Source organism: Carassius auratus, chromosome 17 (assembly GCF_003368295.1).
Source record: "Carassius auratus strain Wakin chromosome 17, ASM336829v1, whole genome shotgun sequence".
NCBI classification, from domain to species: domain Eukaryota; kingdom Metazoa; phylum Chordata; class Actinopteri; order Cypriniformes; family Cyprinidae; genus Carassius; species Carassius auratus.
In genome coordinates this window covers 14,581,052-14,603,390 of record NC_039259.1, presented here as the reverse complement: position 1 = coordinate 14,603,390, position 22,339 = coordinate 14,581,052, and the positions used below count along the sequence as shown (strand labels likewise).

General features: G+C 36.2%; 3 protein-coding genes across 4 annotated transcripts in view; 2 read left to right on the top strand and 1 right to left on the bottom strand.

Moving 5' to 3' along the window:
• Positions 1-2,316, top strand: part of LOC113117341 (rho GTPase-activating protein 5-like) — a 37,177-nt gene extending 34,861 nt beyond the window's left edge. Inside the window, exons 6-7 of the mRNA XM_026285953.1 lie at positions 989-1,094; positions 1,537-2,316. Coding sequence (XP_026141738.1) covers positions 989-1,094; positions 1,537-1,852 — 422 coding nt within the window. The 3' untranslated portion in view covers positions 1,853-2,316. The remainder of the gene's footprint in view (positions 1-988; positions 1,095-1,536) is intronic.
• A 2,879-nt stretch (positions 2,317-5,195) lies between these two features.
• Positions 5,196-14,140, bottom strand: LOC113117342 (BRISC complex subunit Abraxas 2-like). Of its 2 annotated transcripts, none has more exons than XM_026285954.1 (9): positions 14,019-14,140; positions 12,283-12,373; positions 11,457-11,493; positions 9,650-9,716; positions 9,337-9,527; positions 9,005-9,127; positions 8,421-8,505; positions 7,761-7,878; positions 5,196-7,671 (listed from the first exon to the last, which is right to left on the bottom strand). In XM_026285954.1, exons 1-9 carry the CDS (start codon positions 14,088-14,090, stop codon positions 7,226-7,228), a joined length of 1,230 nt encoding a protein of 409 aa, XP_026141739.1. In that variant the 5' UTR covers positions 14,091-14,140; the 3' UTR covers positions 5,196-7,225. The 2 variants fall into 2 exon arrangements, with proteins under 2 accessions (XP_026141739.1, XP_026141740.1); XM_026285955.1 differs by having other exon boundaries at positions 9,005-9,124.
• A 594-nt stretch (positions 14,141-14,734) lies between these two features.
• Positions 14,735-16,989, top strand: LOC113117340 (EEF1A lysine methyltransferase 2-like). The gene is made up of 6 exons (XM_026285952.1): positions 14,735-14,851; positions 15,069-15,134; positions 15,350-15,464; positions 16,302-16,409; positions 16,522-16,738; positions 16,821-16,989. Exons 1-6 carry the CDS (start codon positions 14,742-14,744, stop codon positions 16,916-16,918), a joined length of 714 nt encoding a protein of 237 aa, XP_026141737.1. The 5' UTR covers positions 14,735-14,741; the 3' UTR covers positions 16,919-16,989.
• The last annotated feature ends 5,350 nt before the right edge of the window (positions 16,990-22,339 follow it).

The following is a 22,339-nucleotide window of genomic DNA, read 5'->3' as shown; positions in this document are numbered from 1 at the left end:
GACTCCAGTCTCTTATCCAAACTTCAGTCTTCACAAACAGCAGGTGGGCGGCAGTGTGTCGAGGTAAAATGAGGCAGGTTTAGTGACACAGCGTTCATCCGTTGCATCAGCACAGCTACAAGAAAGACAGGAAGTGTGTCTGCTTCAGCTATGAGAACAAGTAGCAACCTGCCCATGTTACTTCACCACCGTTTCAACAGCCTCCAGTCGAGTTTTTTTTATTTTTTATTTTTTTATCTGTACCCGGTTTCTTCTTTCAACTACGTTCAATATTAATCCCATCACCACACCGTCTAATCCCAGCCCAAGGTAGCTGAGAAGTCATTTAAATGCATCTGCATTTCCGTTTGATGCTTCCGAGTGCTGAATCTAATCCAGGGCCCCCTGTGATTTACTCCTCATTATTTCTGATCCACACTGCTGTAGATAAATGACATTAAGTGCTGGGATGCTGTTCTTTTTGAACATATTGATATTTCAGCTTTATCTCTTCCTTCCCCTTGCAGTTTTTTTGGCCAGGCGGTTGTAGCTTGTTGTCCTTATACAGAAATCTCTTTTTGATAACGAGTGTGACATGAATGCAAATTTCTCATTGTCTTTCTGATGGAAAATGTAAAATATACATTTATTATGTGCTTGCTTATACGTTTAAAATATTCTGTTCTTGTTGAACTTAATTATGAACAGATTGCACGTGACGTCTCTCTGAGTATTTGATTCTGATTGTTTAATTTTGGTTATCTGCAGTTAAATATAATATATATATATATATATATATATATATATATATATATATATATATTTTTTTTTTTTTTTTTTATACTACGGGGGGTCATTGAATGCTTGAATCTGATTGGCTGACGAACGTATTAAGACGTGCAGTTATTTTCTGGGAAACGCAGGTATCAATCAAGGAGTATAAATATATAAAGTCTAAATATTTCCTCTCTTCTCTGTCTAACGAGTTTGTTAAATGTGTTTTCTCCAGAAATTGTAGATCATTATGAAAGACTGCAAGTGCTGAAGGAAATCGTGAGAAAATTTCCTCCTGTGAACTATGAAGTTTTCAAATATGTCACCACTCACCTCAACAGGTAAAGCTTCAGCTTCCACTTTAGATTTGTCTTCAGCTTTAGAAAATATTTATCTTTGTTAAAGTTCTGTTAATAATAATTTGTCCCATTCATCTTTATTTTTTACTTTATAGGGGTGTAACAATACACATTAATTTTGAACTGTTTGGTATGAGGCTTTCAGTTTGGTACGCATTACAAACAGAATGATTCGGTTTGTTGGACTAGTCCTATTATGTTTGGAATATTAAACTGCTTGGTGTGTAAATAATGTTCTCAGTGCCTCTGCGCTCAACAAGGCAGCCCAAACAACAAAGACAGTCTAAAGATGATGATCTTGTATCGATGATAGTCAGAGATATTGTCAGAAACATCAACTGTTGGCAATATGATATTTGACACATATATGTGTGTGGTTTTTAAGAATGCTTTTAAAATAGATTTTATCTGCTTCTTCAACTAGGGTAAGTCAGCATAGTAAGACCACGTTGATGACGGCTGACAATCTGTCCATCTGTTTCTGGCCTACGCTCATGAGGCCTGATTTTGAGAACAAGGACACGCTGTCCACCACCAAACTCAACCAGTCCGTCATCGAGTCCTTCATCCAGCAGTGCCAGTATTTCTTCTATGGTGGTGAAATTACAGAGCCCTCCAGCGCCAAGGGGACGCCTCCTCCACACGGCCACGGCTTAGAGTCCCTGCTGGCCCTTCAGCTCCCTCCTCCCCTCCAGCCCCAGCAGATCCAGCACCCGCTGCCCCCCGAACCCCTCATATAGACCTCCTACTCACATTCGGCTTGTACGTGTGCGGATAAGCCGCTTAAAATAAGAAGTGAAAAAAAAAAAACACCTTTTTTTGTACAAAGGAATATGTGACTTGCCTGAGACCTCCCCTGTCCATTTTCTTTTATTTTTATAATTTCCCCCTTTTCTGTTCCTCAGCCAGTCTGAATGAGATGCTGAATAAAACTGTAAAAAAAAAAATTGTAAAGAAAATGTCAATGTTAATTTGACAGTAAATATGCACATCGACTAATTTCAAACATGGCAAACATAAGGAAGATATATTTATAAAGCTTTTGTTTTGTTTTGAAAGACAATGGAGCTGTCAATCACTCACTAAAACCAACACCACATGCACAGCTTGCCATAATGGCAAAATGTGCCTTTTTTTTTTTTTTTGCTTGTTTGTATTGTCCCCTTTTTATTTTACAATGGACTAAAGATATATTTTTAGGATATTTTTATCTTAAAGACAGCAGTTGTTGTTGGGGTGGTGGTGACCCAAGGCATTTGGGATTGAGCTAATATGAGTTCATGAAATCAGGGGCACCTGCCTAGGATGCACTTTGTCCTACAGACTTTAAACCGGGAGCCCCTCGTACTCTGGAAACCACAGAAAGGGAAACACTCCACTGCAACCGTTTGGCACATCTCAGAGATCCAGGCTTCAGAAGACGCCAGGTTATCTCCATCTCGTTTCATGTTCGTTCGTTTCTGTTTCCTCAGACCACTTTCACAATTTCTATGGTTCTGTTGATTCATTTCTTAAACTGTAGTTGCATGTTCTTTGCCACTTTTAATAACTGAAAGAGATGAAAAATGTTAATGCTTAACTGTTTTATGCAAGACTTTTTGTTTTTGTTTTCTAACTTGTTTGAGGGAACATTACAATGGGGTCAAATTGTTATATTAGTTTGTTTGTGTCATGCCATAGTTCGACTTATCATATTTTGACTTTAATCGTTTCCCTACAATAGGAAAATATAAATATATCTATATACACAGTGTATATATATATATATATATATATATATATATATATATATATATATATATATATATATATATATAAAATATGTGTTGGCCTTGTTTGATGGCTGGCAAAACAAAAATCCCGGGGTACTGGAGCTCTGTATAATCTTGTAAAACCTATAATCAGATTTTTTTTTTTGTTGTATGATAAATTTGGGGCTAGATCCATTGACTGTACTTAATTCTCTATATAAATACAACTTTTTTTTGTTTTTATTAGATGGTACTGAATTTTGTTCCACTGTAACAGATGCCGTTTAGAAAGCTTGCAGTCTTTGTGTGGAATACAGCACAACTCAGAGGTGTTTAGTTTTGATGCCGGAGCTTGTATGTGAATGGATGGGAACAAAAATGACAAGATTTATCTCAATTGACTCACTAAAACAGAGGAAAGGGCTCAATAGGGTAAGTGTGCAGCTGCTAGGATCCCATTTAGTGTAGTTTAAAAGAAAAGAGCAACATTATGTTCATATGACTGCATCATATGATGTACAAACTAAATATTTTAACATCATCTGCTATGTATTATAGTAAATAAATGATTTTGACAAATGATGTTTGCCTGATGTAATTTTTTCTGGTATGAGAGATGTCACACCTATGAAGAAACAACCAATTGTATGATGTATTTAAAATATGATTCTGTAATCGGGGTTGCCAGATCTGCGCAAAAGAACCAGTTTATGGGCAGTCAAAGCTTGCCAAAAATTTTATTTCAAATATAACAAAACTTAAAATACGCCATTTCCTACCTTTTACGTTTTATAATGCATATTGTAGTTATTATATTGCATTACAGTTAACTTAAAAATCACAGTAGAAATCGTAAAAGGTCTGTTTTTCAAATAGGATTATCTTACACTAAAACTAATGAGTGTAATGTGTACACAGACTTCCGTGGGGATTCTACATTTTTTATTTTTGACTTCTTGGTCCTTTTTATACATTTCTGCAAACATGCTCCTCATCAGATTATGTGGAGATTAAATATTGAGCAGGTTAAATATTTAAATACAAACATTCCGATCAAATAGAATTTCTGCAATATGTCAAACATTTAGCCCGCGGGAAAAAAAGGATAACGTTATAAGTGCTAAGTTTAAAGTATCCAAGTTCTTTTTCAACCCTGTCTGCAGATCCCGTGAATGACTTGCGCCACCTACAGGATCAAGATATAAACTACACAACTCGATGTGTGCGGTACTTAGTTCTATTTGATTTGTTTACATTATTATTATTTTTTTGTAACGAATATGGTAACATAACTAGCTTCAATGACACAAAATTGAGCTTATATATATGATCGAAAATTCAACATTTCTGTAGTAGTCATTGTTCCACCTGAGGCTGAAATCTTTTACCATCATAGTTGAGGATTTAAAACGATCACATTCAGTGAAAGGGTTTTTGCTCTCAAACCTAATATATTTGATAGCTCAGCTTAATTTGTCTTGTGTGAAGAGTGTCAAATCATAGTTACTCCTCATGTAGAGATCTTGTGAAATCTGAGGCCAGCAAAAAACACGTTTAAATTTGGCTTTAGGTGTCTGTTAAGCTTTTGCAGACTGCTAAATAAACGGGTCTAATAATTTAACAGATAAGGATAATGTCTACGGGATAAAATATGCCTTTTAGCCTAATATTATAGAGAAGTTGTTCAACCAAAAATTAAAAATCTGTCAGAATTGATTCAACCCCATGTTTTTTGGTACGTTTATGAGCTGCTTGAACATTCCCCACAACGAAAATGAATGGTGACCACAACTTCAATTGCTTACATTAGGCTTATCATGTGGCTTCAGGATTGGAATATACTGCATAAGTCATATGGATCACTTTAATAATGTCTCCGCCTTTATGAAGCTCGACAGGACCTAATCCCCATCCACATTCATTGTATGGAAAAGAGAAGCTTACACATTCTCCAACTATCTTCCTTTTAAGAAAAAGGCCCTGAAAGCACATGAGGGTGAGCAAATGATGAGAGAATGGGCATATTAGCCACCAAAGGATACGAACAATACAAAATGTGTTTGCTGAAACACTGCTACTAGTTCATAACTGGGAATTTGCTTCATATTTGTAAACACGTTGACAGATTTATGACAGAAGTAGATGGAACGGTTAAAGCTTGCAGTAGTGCAACAGCCTTCCAAACACACTCTACGCTTGTAAAACATGAGAAACTTCAGGCCAATTCTGACGGGAACAATGTTGATCACTCACAGCTGCTCGATTGCAGGAAAACAGTCAAGTCAGACCTGCAGCTGACTAAACTGACAATAAAAATGACAATCACATCATTGCAATTTCCCCGTTAAAATGGCACAATGCCAAATTTGAATTTATTTTGTAATCAGATTTGAAAGCATCTGTAAGAAGAAAGCAAAATGCAATATGGCAGCAAGGACTTATCATCATGAATAGCATTTGTTGGATCAGATCCTGTATATGCATATATATTTTATCATCTTAAGTGGCATTTATGTTCATCTGAACTTTCTAAGAAACATGTTAGTAATGATAAAATGGCATTTTTAAAGCTCAGAGGGACCGGCTGCCAGCTGTCCAAACAAGCCCACGTCAAGTTTAAATGTGGAATCTCTCCACTTTAGTGTCACTGTTCAGTTTAACGCTTACATATTCATGTTGAAAACCATGGGTGGTGGTGGTGGTTTTTGGCCGTACACTTGAAGACAGATGCCAAAGTCCGAATGAGGCAGAAACATTTAAAGCAGACGGTTAATGCAACATGATACAGCGGACTAAAACATCTCTGTCAGTGTACTCTCATTCACACTCATGCCAGGGAACAAACATTTGTTATTTTTCTGTCCTGCTGCGAAAAAATATCCTGAATGAAAAGTGAGACATTCTCGGGCTCTGCCAAAATAAACGTCAGAGCGTCAGACCCTGAGATAAAACTAAGAAACACGTTTTGGATTCTTTGGGAGAAAAGTCAGACAGCTCATCAATCTGATTCGAATTACTTGCTCAAAATTGTTCACAATATGCACAACATGAGTGAATCTCACAAGAACGTGTTAGTCACATTTCACTCCACATTTTTCAGGTTTATATATATATAAAATTTGTAACTGGGTTCCACTAAATCTCCAAATGTTATTGCAAAACTTGTTTAAAGTAATATTAAATTGTGAAGTGTCTATACATCATGGCCATTTGAAATTCAGTGGCAAGTTATTATTATTTAATGGTTAATGGTAAAATGACCCAGTCATGTTTTTCTGAGATTCACACACACACACAAACTTTTGAGGGAAAACGTCATTTTGGTTTGATCAGATGTAGCAAAACATCCACTAACAGATAACAAAACTGCTTCTACCTTTAAAGATCTGCTGCATATGGCTGAAATCTTTATTTCACGTGATCACAGAGCTCTAAACTGATTCACCACTGCACTGCTTTGAGCAATCATGTCTTCTCAACTAAAGAACAAAGGCATGTGGACAAGATGATGTGAGAAAACCGCAGCCCTGGAACTGTAAAAGAATCCTGAGATCGATGATGCTGCATTCTGACCCTTCCAGTTTCTGATGGCTCCGTCAAACCGTACGACCGGAAGATTCGGTTAAAGCTCAATGGTGAAAGTTTGAGGTTCAGCATAAAGAAATATCAAATTTGATTCATTCATTAGGAAAAAATGTGTTCAAGCCAATAAAATTAGTAGTGATCTAGTATGTCATAGAAAATACAAGCACCCCTTATCAAAGTTACTTTTATAATCGTTGACCCAAACAATTTTTATGAATAGGCCATTATATTACTCAATCAAATCAAATATAACTGATAAAACCAAAAATAAAATACATTTTTCTACAGTGTCAGCTGTAGTCCTAAGCACTTAATATAACTGATTTTTTTCTGTCCATTCAGATTTATGAAGCAAGACAATGAAGATAGAATAAGCGCGCACAGAGATGTGTCTGAAGGCTGCAACAAAAAAGAAAGACATCATTCCCTTTGCTTTTACAAATGCAGATCAAAAGAAGGCAAAACAGTGCAAGAGGTAAATGGTGCAAGAACCGAACGACTCCAGTGAGTGGCAGACACCGAGATAAGCAGGATGCACCTCTCCACCCAAACCAAACCAGAGAGGAGAGCATGAAACGGAGAAAAGGGGGCGTGTGGATCCAGATGGGGATATCATTCCATTCCGCTGTCCTGCACAGAGCTGTTAAATGTGTGCAACAGGACAGCATTGTCAAAACTCACAAAAGGCAAGTGTTTGTTTGTGTTCCGAACACCATGACCTCACGATCACACCTAGTTCTGTTCGTTCATCCGTATCCCCGTTGGTTTGTTTGACTATTAGGAGCCTGGGGGGCTGTGGGCATCTCCGTCGGGCCACAGTGTAGCCGGTCGTCCTAATGTAACAGTTTCTGTTAAGGAGGGTGGTTGCAATTGCTCGCTAACTAAATTTTCGTACTCGCTACTGTCCTCGTCGTCGCCGTCCTCCTGGCCGGTGGCCTGGCGGTTCAGGGAATCTGAGCTCGAACCGTCTCCGTTGCCCAGGCCCAGACTGGGAGACGGGTGTCCGGGCGAACCTACGGCTTGGGGCCGCGGTAGCAGTATAGCGCTTGGTGAATCTGGAGGCAGTGTGGTGCTGTAGATTGGTGGAGATGAGGAGTTCACGGGTCTCTCTACACTGGGCTCCACCGAGGGACCTGAGAGCACGACTTGAGTCGGTGAAGACTGTGAGGAGTCAGGAAGGGCAGAGTTATCAGGAAGCGGGACAGCGGCCGCCTCTTGGAGTCCTGTAAGGAAAACAGAGAGGATAATAAAAAGGAATCGTTTCCCTTTTTGGTTAAACAAGCCACAAATGCACAGAATCATCAGCACGCACTTCTCTCTTCCTCAGCGCGGTTCCGTTTCCTGAGAGCGATTTCCTCTTTGAGTTTGTTCACTTCTTCTTGGATTTTCTCCCTCACTCGTTCACTTTGATCTACTTCACAACACACCGCCTGCAGGATGACAGAAAATTCATTAGGGATGCATGATTTTATTGGAACGTCTTAATGTAAACATCAGCATCATCCCTGCTCAGGGAGTGCTAATGATTTTTAGAATTTATACAGCATTTTTGCTTAAGACCATCTACAAATGTTAAATCTAAAAAAAAGAATGTTAAGCTTACAACTGAATCTGTCGAGAAAAAATAAATAAAAATAAAGACAGCAGTGATTGATTTTATTATAGTTATTTTCAAAGCGTCCAGTGTACTTATAGCTTTTAATCATCTTTATTTAGTTCTAACAAGCAAGTAAACAAGGAAGCAAATTATTTTTCCACATTAATCTGCACAGGACAGACTTGGTGTTGTTTCCAAACAAAGTAAATGTGTATATCAGTATCGGCTATCGTGCATCCCTAAAATTCATAGATAGCACATTCTGAGCATAACTTATTTCAAACATTTAAATGTTATTAGACATAGCAAATTGAGGTGTATTTTAACCAAAATCTCCTGATGTAATCTGACAGTTCTGACTGAACTGAAACTCACCTGCACTCTTTCTTGAAGGGCACTGTACACTTGAAAAATAGCTCGAATGTCCTTCATCACCCCATCCTTATCAAAAAACTCATTCCTATAATTAAATAAATGAATTGGATATCATAATTCAAGTATTTACTGCAGCAAAAGAAAGACTATGTTTCACATGCTGTTTAGGTTAAATTATGTAAATGCAGAAAAACTTTATCATGGTTACTACAAAAATATTGAGCAGTGAAACTATTATCAACATAGATATCACTAAGAAATGTTTCTTGAGCACCAAATCAAAAAAAAAAAAAAAACGTGACACTGAAGAATAATGCTGAAAATTCAGCCTTACCATCACAGGAATTAATTTCTTTTTAAAGTATATTCAAATAGACAAGTTTTTAATTGTAATAATATTTCACAATATTACTGTTTCACTGTATTTTTGATCAAATAAACGTGCCACTTGATTTACAAAAGAGACTTCTTTAAAATCCTACATTTTTGAATGGTAGGACAAAATCAAAATAGCAGTTTGCTATAACAACATTTCGTGACATGGCTGAAGAGGAGTATTGAACAATGCAGTTATGTTGCCTCACCCATGTTCTTTAATGACCCCGGCGTAGTTCTTGGAGGTGTTCGGCACAGAGGAGACTTTATATTCCTGTTGACTGGTGTTGCCCAGGTTTGGGATGCTTAGAGATATCCTCTGATTATAGCTACTGAGATAAAGATCAAAATTGCAACAGAAATGCTCATAAACACAATATCAGCAACATCACACCATTTGCAAACATTATGCATGGTATTATGAAATACAAAAATGAGAGACAAGTCTCTAAACAGTTAAACAGAATCATGATTTTGTCATATTTTGTTCCTTTTTATCTCACAGTATTACATAATTATGTATTTACCAGCATGTACATACTTTCTGTTGGGCCTGAAGAGCACATACTCCAAAGCATGTGTGGAACTATTGGCTGTGGAGATGAAGCTGAAGAGGAGGAAGACCAGATCTGGGATGCCAAGTATATTGGTCAACTGCTTGTGGATCACCTGCTCCCTGAATGACATCTGCTGTTGAGTGTTCCTTCTAAACCGGTACCAGCCGATAACATTCTGCACAAAAAAGAAGAGACATTGGGAAGTGTCAGACAAAGTTGAACACCAAAGGTAATCGTTAATCATTTATTCATTTTACTCTCTAAAATTTGTATGCATATTTCATGATAACTGCTTACTTTTCTTCTGTCCTTGAGGATTCTGTTGAGATTTTCTTCATTGACGTTACCCGCATAGTCATAAAAGCTGCAACAAACAAAAACACTTGCAGTTAAAACTTTGATTTCAATAATTCCATTAAAAAAGTGAAACTTGTATATTATATTCATTCATTACACACAGACTGATATATTTCAGATGTTTATTTCTTTCAATTTTGATGATTATAACCGACAACTAAGGAAAATTCCAAATTCAGTATCTCAGAAAATTAGAATATTGTGAAAAGGTTCAATATTGAAGACACCTGGTACCACACTCTAATCAGCTAAGTAACTCAAAACACCTGCAAAGCCTTTAAATGGTCTCTCAGTCTAGTTCTGTAGGCTACACAATCATGGGGAAGACTGCTGAATTGACAGTTGTCCAAAAGACGACCATTGACACCCTGCACAGTGAGGGCAAGACACAAAAGGTCATTGCAAAAGAGACTGGCTGTCCACAGAGCTCTGTGTCCAAGCACATTAATAGAGATGTGAAGGGAAGGAAAAGATGTGATATAAAAAAAGTGTACAAGCAATAGGGATAACCGCAACCTGGAGAGGATTGTGAAACAAAACCCATTAAAAAATGTGGTGGAGATTCACAAAGAGTGGACTGCAGCTGGAGTCAGTGCTTCAAGAACCACTACACATAGACGTATGCAAGACATGGGTTTCAGCTGTCTCCTTCCTTGTGTCAAGCCACTCTTGAATTACAGACAGCGTCAGAAGAGACTCGCTTTAAAAATGACTGGACTGCTGTTGAGTGGTCCAAAGTTATGTTCTCTGATGAAAGTAAATTTTGCATTATATCAGGGTCCCAGAGTCTGGAGGAAGAGAGGAGAGGCACACAATCCACGTTTCTTGAGGTCCAGTGTAAAGTTTCCACAGTCAGTGATGGTTTAGGGTCCCATGTCATCTGCTGGTGTTGGTCCATTGTGTTTTCTGAGGTACAAGGTCAACACAGCCATATACCAGGAAGTTTTAGATCACTTTATGCTTCCTGCTGCTGGCCATCTTTATGTAGATGCAGATTTCATTCCAACAGGACTTGGCACCTGCACACAGTGCCAAAGTTACCAGTACCTGGTTTAAGGACCATGGTATCCCTGTTCTAAATTGGCCAGCAAACTCGCCTGACCTTAACCCCAGAGAAAATCAGTGGGCTATTGTGAAGTGGAAGATGTGATATGCCAGACCCAAGAATGCAGAAGAGCTGAAGGCCACTATCAGAGCAACCTGGGCTCTCATCACACCTGAGCAGAGCCCCAACAAGTATTTAGTGCTGTACATGCTCATACTTTTCATGTTCATACTTTTCAGTTGGCCAAAATTTCTAAAAATCCTTTCTTTGTATTGGTCTTAAGTAAAATTCAAATTTTCTGAGATACTGAATTTGGGATTTTCCGTAGTTGTCAGTTATAATCATCATAATTAAAATAAATAAACATTTGAAATATATCAGTCTGTGTGTAATGAATGAATATAATATACAAGTTTCACTTTTTGAATGGAATTAGTGAATCAACTTTTTGATGATATTTTAATTATATGACCAGCACCTGTATGTATATATATTCAAAGGTTTATGGTCATATATATATGATTTTTGTTGTGCAATAATATATATTATTATTTAATAATTATTTTAACCAAACCTTGGCGAACAAAAAAGGCTTATTTCAAAAATCTTTCAGACACAAAACATTTAATTGATAGTGACAAACTGACAAACATTTATAAAATGCATCTACTAAATCCAATTGCCCATGCAGGACATTCTTACCTAAACAGTTGTGCACAAGGTTCATGATTATGGACCTCTGAAAAACAAGTGAATGCGAGTGATCAATTATATTCAAAATCTGAGTAAAGCAAGCATGCTATGACTGTCAAAAGGTCTAATTTAAATATTAATAATATGCATACAGATAACATTAACCTTGGAATAAACTAAGGAAAATATGTTAGCAGATTTGTTCTCTAAAAACTGTAACATGCAGCCATCGTGATCTGAAGGTTGTCTAGAGGACAACATGACCTTCATAATGACTCCTCTTGCTGCAAATATAAGGTACTATCTGGGCCCACTTTTGATGTTGAAGGTCTTTGTGAAATTATTTGTAAAGTGATCAGAGATGAAGGGTACCTGGGAGCAACGCCAAACTCAGAAACATGATCACTTAATGCTGGAGGAAGCTATTTCCAGCATTTCTGAGCCAAAAAGGTCTACATTGATGTATGAAGCTTTATCTCTCAGGTCTTAATCAGAAATGCTGGCTGACACAAACTTAAGTGGTTTATCAAGTTATTGACAACCAGGGCAGCTTGCAACAGTTCTTTGAACGATTGAGACTAAACAGATTACATCAGCCATATCTTGAACTGATAATGTACCTCTGCTCACACACACGGAAGGTTGTCACGTCCTCAATGTGAAACGTATCATGTCTGTGATTTGAGCCTTCAAGGATTTCAGTAATCGTGCATCGTGTTTTGATAATGCATGATAAAATGGTCATTAAAAACTTTTTATTGTGCAACAGTATTTTTTTGTCTGTAGTTTTGGGACAGTAAAAAATAAAAAAATAAAAAATCAACCATGGTTTTACCTATTACACTGACGAATTCTGAACTACCGATGTGTGAGTCACTGATGCTTAAAGTCTCCTCCTGTCTCACTTCTCCCAACAGGAAGCCCTCCTAAAAGAGGCATAAAAGAGGCATAAAAATTACATTTCAAAGGCAAAGAAAGTGTAGTTAAGATTGAATGTTATTATTACAGAAGTTAATAGACGCTTTCAATAAAAAGTACAAAATAAGGCCAACAACTGTTTTAAAATTAAGTAATAATTACTATTATTATTAGGCCTATTATTACTCAAAATTTGGGATGTCTACATACAGTTTAATAATCTTGTATGATTTAGCAATTTCTTAGAAATAAATATGAAATACACATACCATTAAATATGCAAATGTTAAAAACAACTTAAAACTATCAACACATTTATATATATATATATATATAAACAGCATTCCAACTTTGTCATATGTTAAGCTGCTCTTTAGTCATTGCTTGCTAGTCTGTTACAAATGTTGGTTTTTAGTTACTTATCATAGTAATATAATTTTATTTTTCTTACTGTAACAGAACGAATGCCATTTAAAGGGACATTTCATGTGTTTAAGAGCAAACAAAACCTAACCTGTACCTCTAAAGGTCATGTTATACCAAAATGTACCATATTAGGTGAATATACCCAGAATCCATGCAACAAATATGTTACAAAATAGACAAGTTTATACAAAAAGGTCTAAAAAACTGAAATTTCCCAAACACTGCCTGCAATGAGAGAACAACAGAAACACTTTCTCCAGGCACACAACTCAACTTACCTGGCTATTTACTTCAGATCATACTAAAAATGCTGAGTGCTCTTCCCAATTAAAATAAAATTAGGTTACCAAGACGGTTTAGTATCATAAATACCATGTTAATTAACAGTTTATCCCATAAACAAGCTCAAATAAAAATTTAAATGGTTGTCATTTATATATTGAATACGGAAAAACAGTAAAACCCGTCATAACTTTAACTGAATGAACACTTGACTAACCAGCCCAAAGGTCAATGGCAGATCACCTAGTTCCTAATGCCTCATTAACTACATTAGAGGGCATGACATAAGGAGTAAAATAAGGCTGGAAATGTTAAGCAATTCGTGAACAGTCCATTAAATATGTCTTTCGGATATTCAAGTTTGCATTTGACAGTTGTTGCTGACATGATACAGTTAAGCTAGCCAGCCAGCTAACGTTAAAGTGACTATTTTGACACCTCGACGTAGACGAGACTGAATTCACCGAGAGCTACTGGGCGGTTTACACTGATGACAGCGAACAATCATACAGTGAATAAACGGCAATGACACTTTCTGACAAGCTTGTAAAATCTTACGGCTTGTAGATTTGCTAGCTGTCACCCTGGCTGCGTCTCCAAACCCAGTGTGCTCCCTCTCTAGACCGCACTCGGTTTATCATCAAAGGCGTTTAACGTTACGGAGTCTGCTTTATTCGACTAAACATATCTAAAAATGCCATGAAAAAGCACAACATTCCCGATGAGTCAAGATTTTCATTGTTCTAATACACCCTTGAATGTTAGAAAAGCTGTCTAGATAGGCGGCTGGCCGGGTTTTGATACACAGCCCCTATGAAGCCACACCAGGAAGATGACACCGGGAAATGAATTAACTGTGATTTGATGGAATAAACTGTTTGTTGTTTCGCTATGCGATCGTGTCCCTAAACATTTAACCTCAAAGTCATATGATGGAGTACTTACATGATCGGAATTGGTGTTGGCACTGTGATAACACACAGAACTAAAAGTGTATCCCGAAATTGACGCCGCCATGATGGAAACATACGCGCCGAGCCCACAATCCTTTGCGCACACACTGTACACCAGCCTTCCCATGAATAAACAAACGCTGAGATAAAATATCCTCACCCTATGTATATACTTGATTGATATATATGCTTGATTGGATTATTTTTTTATTATATAAATAAAACGCTGTAAATAAATAATAATTACATCAATTTTAAAATGTTATAAATCACACGTTAAAACTATTTGCATACACGTTATATAAACCATCATATTAACATTGAAACAACAACAACAGTGTTTTTTTTTTAACTTTAATCTATCTCTGTTTATAGTATAAAAATAGAAATAAGTGCAATCATCGTCATCAGAACTGACGACACACATTACGTCATGGCGGAATGATGTAAAACATAAAGTAAGAACTGTTATAATTTTCTACAACAAAAAAGTGCAACATTTGTCAACTGTGTGATGTTTTAATTTATTAAAATATATATTTTGCATATTGTTTTTATTGATATCCGTCAATCCGTGTTTTATTATTATTATTATTATTTATTTATTATTTTTATTTGTTTGATCGATTTTTGCTTTCGATTTTGAATATGCAATACTAAAAACTTTTATTTTGAAGTGTCATGTCGCTGGTCATGTTGTGTATGACGTCAGCGGATGTTGACGAGTCGAGTCGTCATGAGCACACATGGGGCAGAAGACTGTCCGCTGCAGTGCAAACAATCAGAAGATGATTTTGCTCCTTCAAAACTCGGAACAAAGGACTAGTAAGAGATTTTACTTGATAAGTTAGCCCTTCTAGAAGACCGGCACATGGGTTACACTTGACTTATGTTTTCACTCCTAATATACCTCACATGATTACTGTATATTCTACCCAGCATGCGCTGTTTTTTTTTTTTTTTTTTGAGTGATTATTTTAGATGTGACCAGACTTCTGACTTGAGCATAATTTTTCTGTCCATTCTAACGTTTTCCTTTAAGCTGGGATGATGCTTACAAGAGAGAGCTTCAGACTTTCAAGGATATTGGAGATGTTGGAGAAATATGGTAATTTTACTTCGTGTGTGTGTGTGTGAGTGGGTGTAGTTGACACATACTTGTTTATGAATGCAGTTTTATACAGATGTTCTTCTTCAAATAAAGTGGACAGTGTTTCAGTGCTAGTCCTTTGAACCAGTCCCATCTTCTGCTGTATAATAGTTGTGTTCAGTTATTCAGGAGATTTTGAAGACTGTTATAGTATTCTTCTGGTCCACCTTTAGGTTTGGAGAGGAAAGCATGGGCAGAGTAATCAGATGGATGGAAACACAAAATGTACCTGAAAATGCTGCCATACTTGACATTGGAACTGGAAACGGGATGTTTCTTGTGGAACTGGCAAGTCAAGTTAAATTTAGCTCAGCGTTTAGTTATTTACTTTATATTCAATCATTCTAATTAATTATTACTAATTAATAAGTCAATTATATCAATGAAGTGAGCAATATTAAGTAAGTTTATACATAAAACAAGATCAAACATCTGTCTTTAAGGTATGACTCCCTTTGAATTAGGTTGATTTTTTAACTTGACTGATATTTGTTCATGTTTTAAAGATTTATATATTTAGCCGTTATTTAACTAGGCAAGTTAATTAAGAACAAGTAACGTTACTTATGTTCAATAACAGCCTGGCAGGAGAATGAATATCTCCTGAGAAACATACATTACAATACATAAAACACATAAAAGAAAGAATAAAATCTTTACAGGTCGAGGTCAGAGCACTTACTTGTAATTTTTTTAATATACTGGAATATTTGGCTCTAATTTCAATAACTTTTGTAGCACATTCCAGCAAATTCAATAGCGTAAACAAACATTAGTTTTTTATAAAACAAGAATTTTGATGTCAAATAATTTTAACGGTTATGTAAATGTATCTTGATTTAGGAATCTTTAGAGAAAACAGACAAAAATACCAATACTAAATTTATTAAAGATATTAAATTTCATGAAGTTGTATTTTTAGACTTTGTTGATTGATTGTTCAAAACATTTACATTATGATTATTGTCACATTGAAGTATTGTTACAATTTATTCAATATCATACTCAAAAGTATCTTTTCTTGATCAAAAAAAAAAATCGTAAAATGTTGTCAAGTCTTTACCTCACAGAAACCCTGATGATGTAAATGAGTATAAATAATAATGGCATCAATTATCCTTTAAGGCCAAGCATGGTTTTTCAAACCTCACTGGAATTGACTATTCAAAGGCTGCTGTGGAGCTCACCGTAAATATTCTGGAAGAGGAAGGCTTAAAACATGTTAAAATTCAGGTAATGGAGATGATTTGTTCTTAACATACATCAATTAATCAAATAAGTTCATTGCACATTTAAAAAGAGCACAGAATAAAAGGGAATGTTTATTTGTCTTTGTGTTTTTCAGGTGGAGGATTTCCTGAACCCCAGCACTGCATTGAAGGGTTTTGATGTATGTATAGATAAAGGCACATTTGATGCCATTAGTTTGAGCCCAGAGGACAGAAAGGAGGCAAAAAAGCTCTATGTGAACTCTTTAAAAACTGTAATGCAGCCAGGAGGCTTCTTCATCATCACCTCCTGCAACTGGACCAAAGAGCAGCTGCTCCAGATCTTCAGACCTGGTACCTTGACATATCGCATATTCCTTGAACTAATAATGTTTCAAATACTGTATTGATTGAAGTATAATTGTGTTTCTTGCAGGGTTTGAGTTGGTCCGAGAGCTGCCCACCCCTCGTTTCCAGTTTGGTGGTGTGACGGGGAACAGCGTGACAGCTTTGGTATTTAAACGGATTGATTGATTCTAAAGTTGTTTTTTTTTTTTTTGCATTATCAGTTATGTACTTTTAGAATAAATCGTTTTGGAAAGCAATGATCTTTTTTTTCTCAATATTTCGGTAATACAAATAAAATGAATGACCTATTACGTGGGGGGTGTACACATGAGGGCAGTATTGAGCTACACATAATTTGAACGTTACTGTATGTCCATTTTGACTCAGTTCTTATGTTGATGTGTAATGTTAGGCATAAACATGGAGTAGTTAATTGTTGCAAACACTCACTGTCAGGTAAAGTTGTTTCTCTATATAGGGTATTTTATTAAAATCTTAACAATAATTTTTTTTATTGGTGATTTTAACATATTTCAAGTTTTTTTGGCTTTGTATGTAGTGTTTTCTCTGATTAGAGCAAGAGCAATTAGATATGATAAGATTAGAGCAACATTTTTTTTTACATATTTAAAAAAATATATATTTAAAATGATCTTTTCTTTTCTTTTTTTTGAGGTCTGAGCAGTGCCTTTTTCTAATTTAATATTTTGACTGTATTTCATGTTATTTCTTTTTGTCTTTGCATGAGATTTGAGCAAGACATTTTTTTTAATATATATTTCTTAAACTTTTGAGGCCATACAATGGAATTGAATGTAATGAAAATGCCAGCTGCAGAAGTTAAGTGCGGTGGAATTTGTTGAATAACATTTTCATTGCCATTTGATTGCTTGTTTTTAATGCCAAGTTTTCAGGCAGCAACTTAAAAGCCAATTTAATACCAAATTATGAAATCAGTTAAACTATCAAAAAGCCCCTTTATTTGTGCTCCATAATTTGTTTATCAATTTACTAAGCATCCAGTAATTGAGCTTTTTCCCTAGCAGTGTTCACGCACCAGAGCTTCACCCCGAAGCTCTCAGGCACTCTTGAGAAGTTTCTGTGCTGGTGTAAATGTGCGTTCTCTGTGTCTCCCTCTGAAACGACTGAACATTCACAAATGTCTCACGCTTAATACTGACTCACACTATTGACCGCTCAGGAATAGCATCCATACGGTCTCTGTTACCTCTCTCTTTCTTGGGGATATTTCTTTTTCTCTTGGTCATTTTTAAGAAAAAGTCTGACAGCTGCACCTGATAAGAAAGTGATTGAGCTTCCAGGACACGACTGCTGCCACGGCAACAGCGAGAGAGCAATAAAAGCCTGGCTTTGGGCCATGATGTTGTGGTACTTTAAAGAGAGAGAAATCCCCCATACCTCGCTGGTTATTACCCCGTCCCCCAGCCGGAGAATGAAATGAAAAACAAAAACCTGAATTTAAATCTCTCTTGGCACCTTCCAGAGATGAAAACAGAAGTTTACATTAAATAAATGGATTGAGGGTGCGAAAACTTCACTTTTTTCCAGTGCATCAGCATTTCTTGTCAGTAAGAATCTGAGTGGACAGAGAATCCAGACAGCTCTTATTGAAGCGGAGATGCTGAAGAGTGAATTAATAGAGTGTGAGATCGATGGCTTGCCAGTGTACATAAATGTGGGAATCATGTGAAGTCCGCAGCACTGGATCAGCTGTACCATGACCACTCGAACACACAGAGACTATGAGCTAGTTAGCAGCGGTTTTTGTTTTTGTTTGACAGATGGTCATTAATATATCTTAACTTGTTAACTTATGCCTTAATGCCTTATAGTCTTTTGTTTTCATGGACAAACATGTTTTAGGTAAACATGAATTTAAAAACAAAAATAGACAAGTCAAATTTTATAATTTTGAAATCTGTTTCTTCTGACTCTTGCTATAAATGAATACACAAATTGTGGACGTGATTAGAAAAGGCTAATTGCTCTTAAAAATAGTCAGACCTGTGACCTTTATGGCCAAAGTTACTGTCATATAAATGGGCAGAGCAAATTTTTTCTGAAAATCCTCTTTAAGCAGCTAGTGAATGCACATGCGCTGCATCATGGTATTTTATGTGGTATGGCATTACATATGATTTTCCTTATTTCTCAGAGATGAGAATGATAAAATCTGCCATCCATGCACTGGAATACCTTTTCTCTATGTTTTATAACTTTGCTTCATTTTTCTCTTCCATAATTTTTTAATAATTTATATAGAAATATATGGTGCATAATTTAGAGTGGAATATTGTTTAGTACAATAAATTGTGTTTTATAATATAAAACAAAGAAATTCTGCTTTAAACCTTTCAAAGCAGTCAAGACCATTATAAAAACAGAAAAATCTATTTCCATTGCCAGATGATGATCTTTCTTCAGGTTGCAATAATAAATGCTGATTTGAAAAGCCCACTCAGTGTTTCTTTAATTTAAGACTCTTGATTGTTTATGACTTTATTTATGACATTATCCTCTACTTGAAATTAAGGACAGGGCTTTATCTGTCTCACATTTATCTGCATAATTAGAGAGTTAAACCTTTAATTCAACATCCAAGCACAGGTCTCTCTAATGAAGAAAAATCGTTGTGTTTAACTGAATTAATTTACTAAGTCTGCCTTCTACCTAGTCTGCTAAATATAGGCTGATATATTTTATACTGGAAGTTTGCTCTTCTGTCACTAGTTTAGCACTCTTGGGTCTTCAAAGGATCTTCAGCAGATATAAATTCACAATGATGGTATAAAGGAGAAAGAAGTGGGCTGGAGGCTCTTCTGTAACATCTTTAACTCAATCCTGCTCTCGTCATGCAGGAATTGGCCCCAGCAGGTTGAGCGCAGACTGATGGTCAGACTAAAATACATCACCTTTGTTCAAAGAGTAGGTGGAGAGTTCTGGGGAAAGATGGAGCGGTCCAAGACAGAGCATGATGAGAGATGTACCTGATCTGTCTCCTCGTAGTGAATCTTTGAGATTAGGGCCTGTGTGGATGCTAAAAGGGCCAGGTCATTGTTCATATGGATGAACTGAAGTAAAATTGGGACACTAAAACTGTGAAAAAGAGCAAATAAATATGATTTGATCTTTCAGATATTTTTTTAAATACTTAACTAATGCCCTCTGAAGCTTTCTATTTTCTCATCCATCGTAAGAAAATTGTATAGTATGGGTTAAACTAGATTTAAATGGGTTGATCCTGAAAAGGTGGACTGAAATGTTGGTGGCTCCTATAATAACTGCTAGGTCATTCTGCCGTAAGGGGCCTATAGCAGAATCCCTCTGGGATGTAAGCAATAGCTTTTGTCCCGTAGTAAAGATTAAATATGTTTGATATCCACAGACTAGATGGGATCAGTCTGTTCAACTTTGAAACTTCAAGGCAAGTGTGTTGGAGCTGGTAGGAACTAAACACATTGTTTATGTTGGCCCTCCAGAAGCAGGATTGGACACCCCGATCTAATTTAACCAGTGGCGCGATTCTTACCACTTCTGAAATCACACCCGTTGTCCCCATCACAATTGTTTTTTTTTTTTTTGTACTCAACATTCAGTTGAGTTCAGTTCATTCTCACTATAGTGACATAAAAAGAGAGAGAGAGAGAAAAAAAACGGACTATTTGGACAGTTCATACACACACTGAGTTGTAAAATAATGCGATATGAACACAAGCACAAAAACAATTGATAAAGGGGAAAATTTGCCTACAATCCATACATCAAAAACTAGCATGAAATAAATAATTTCCATATTTTTAATAAATGCTATATGTTAAATTTTTCCTGCCATAGTATTTGACAGAATCAAGTGTGTATCCCATATTTTCTGTCAGCTGTTTAGAAAATTAAAGATGCTAAGTTTGTGAATGAATTACTGTCTAAATCGTTATTCCTTCTTTAATGAATGTCTGTGGATCACTCTTTTGACTCATTTTTTTTTTCAATGAACACGTGGGTCACACGAGTTAGTAAAGCTGAATCTGTTAATGATTTGGAATCATTCAAACCATTCGCCCATTCACTGAACCGTTAAGAGAGGTATCTCACTCATTAAAATACAGTCAAAAAGAGAACAGGGTGAAGTGGATAATTACCTGAAAAATTTGAAACAGCTGAAAATACATCTTATCATAATCTTTTGGTAGAGTTGAAGAAACACTTAGATCAACACGTCCACCTGCAGCTTGTGGACACCTCTGTATGTAAAGACACGGTCTCTTCATTACAAACACAGTGAGAAATGTAGGCTATACTATATATATTTTATAAATATTTACCTTTTTTATTTAAGTACCTTAACAATCTATTTTAATGAAGGGTGCTGTAGCTTCCAGCTTAGCATATCTAATATTAGTAGCTTGCCAACACTGTGTACATGACATGGTTAATGATAACCATTTGAAGGAGGAACTGGTCTGTTATCTACTTTACAAGCCAAGATCTTGGAAGGTGCCAAATGCAAAGAGGGAGTTGGGTAAGATGTAATGAGCAGTCAAAAGTAGCACGTCTGACCCCTACTGAGTCCAAAAGAGATTTTAAAACCCAACTGTTCATTCAAATGCAACATATGGTATATCTCAATGGCTCTACAGTAACCCTATGCCACAAAATCGATAAAGCTGAAACAGAAGGTACTTGGCCAGTGCTGAAAGGTTTGAGTTATGCTTTTAGTTCTCGGCCAGATGAGTGTGAGTTATCTGCACAGAGTTTCTAGAGCCAATTTCCATATGATAACTAGAGGCTAAAGGAGCATCTGTAGCTCGCTGTGGTCTGCATCTGGGACTGTGCAGACAGATGTGCCATTACTGTTCTGGACAGGACAGTGCTTCAGACATGTCATCAGGAGACGTCCCGTTAGTTCTCTACACGGGTCCATGTTTTTCACCATTTGCCCTTTTGGCTGTGCCATGGACTGACAAAGTAAGCCAGTCACCCTTAAAAACATAGTTCACCCCCCCCCCCCCATTTTAATTCTCATTTACTCAACCTTGTGTCACTGCAAACCTGTTTGACTTTCTTTCTTGTGTGGTAGACAAAAGATTTTAGAAGAATGTTGGGCTATGAATAAGTTTGGAAACCTTAGATTTTTTTTTTTACCTCATAAGAAAGAAATAAGAAAGAGAATGTACTATTTTCTAACAACACATTGATGATTTATATTTCATTTTTAGGTGAGCAATCCAATACTCCTGAGTGAACTGACTACATCTACTAAAAATCACCTTGTGATTAGTTGGATGGACAACTGTGAAAATGACTAAGGAGTGTAAAGTTAGAGCATTGTTTGTTTGCACTAATTATTTGATATTGTGTTATGTTGATACCTTTTCAAATTGTCCAAATATATGTTTATGTTTATACCAGTTAATACTTTGAATACAAATGAAGTCTCAGGATTTTTTTTTAAGGTTTATGCTTAAATTAAAGTCAAAGTTTTAGATTAATTGTGCCTACTTGACAGAAAAAAAATGACCTTATGTATTATATATATATATTTTTTTTTAGTGAATGGGATGGAACAGATGGAATAATAATGAAAAAGCA

Excerpts from the sequence above, each read along its gene's own strand:
- LOC113117340 (XM_026285952.1), top strand. The coding sequence starts at position 14,742 with ATGTTGACGAGTCGAGTCGTCATGAGCACACATGGGGCAGAAGACTGT. Across the intron at positions 15,135-15,349 it reads GGAGATGTTGGAGAAATATG|GTTTGGAGAGGAAAGCATGG; the intron begins GTAATTTTACTT and ends GTCCACCTTTAG. Across the intron at positions 16,739-16,820 it reads GCTCCAGATCTTCAGACCTG|GGTTTGAGTTGGTCCGAGAG; the intron begins GTACCTTGACAT and ends TGTTTCTTGCAG.
- LOC113117342 (XM_026285954.1), bottom strand. The coding sequence starts at position 14,090 with ATGGCGGCGTCAATTTCGGGATACACTTTTAGTTCTGTGTGTTATCAC. Across the intron at positions 12,374-14,018 it reads CCAACACCAATTCCGATCAT|GAGGGCTTCCTGTTGGGAGA; the intron begins GTAAGTACTCCA and ends TGCCTCTTTTAG. Across the intron at positions 9,717-11,456 it reads CCTTGTGCACAACTGTTTAG|CTTTTATGACTATGCGGGTA; the intron begins GTAAGAATGTCC and ends TGTTTGTTGCAG.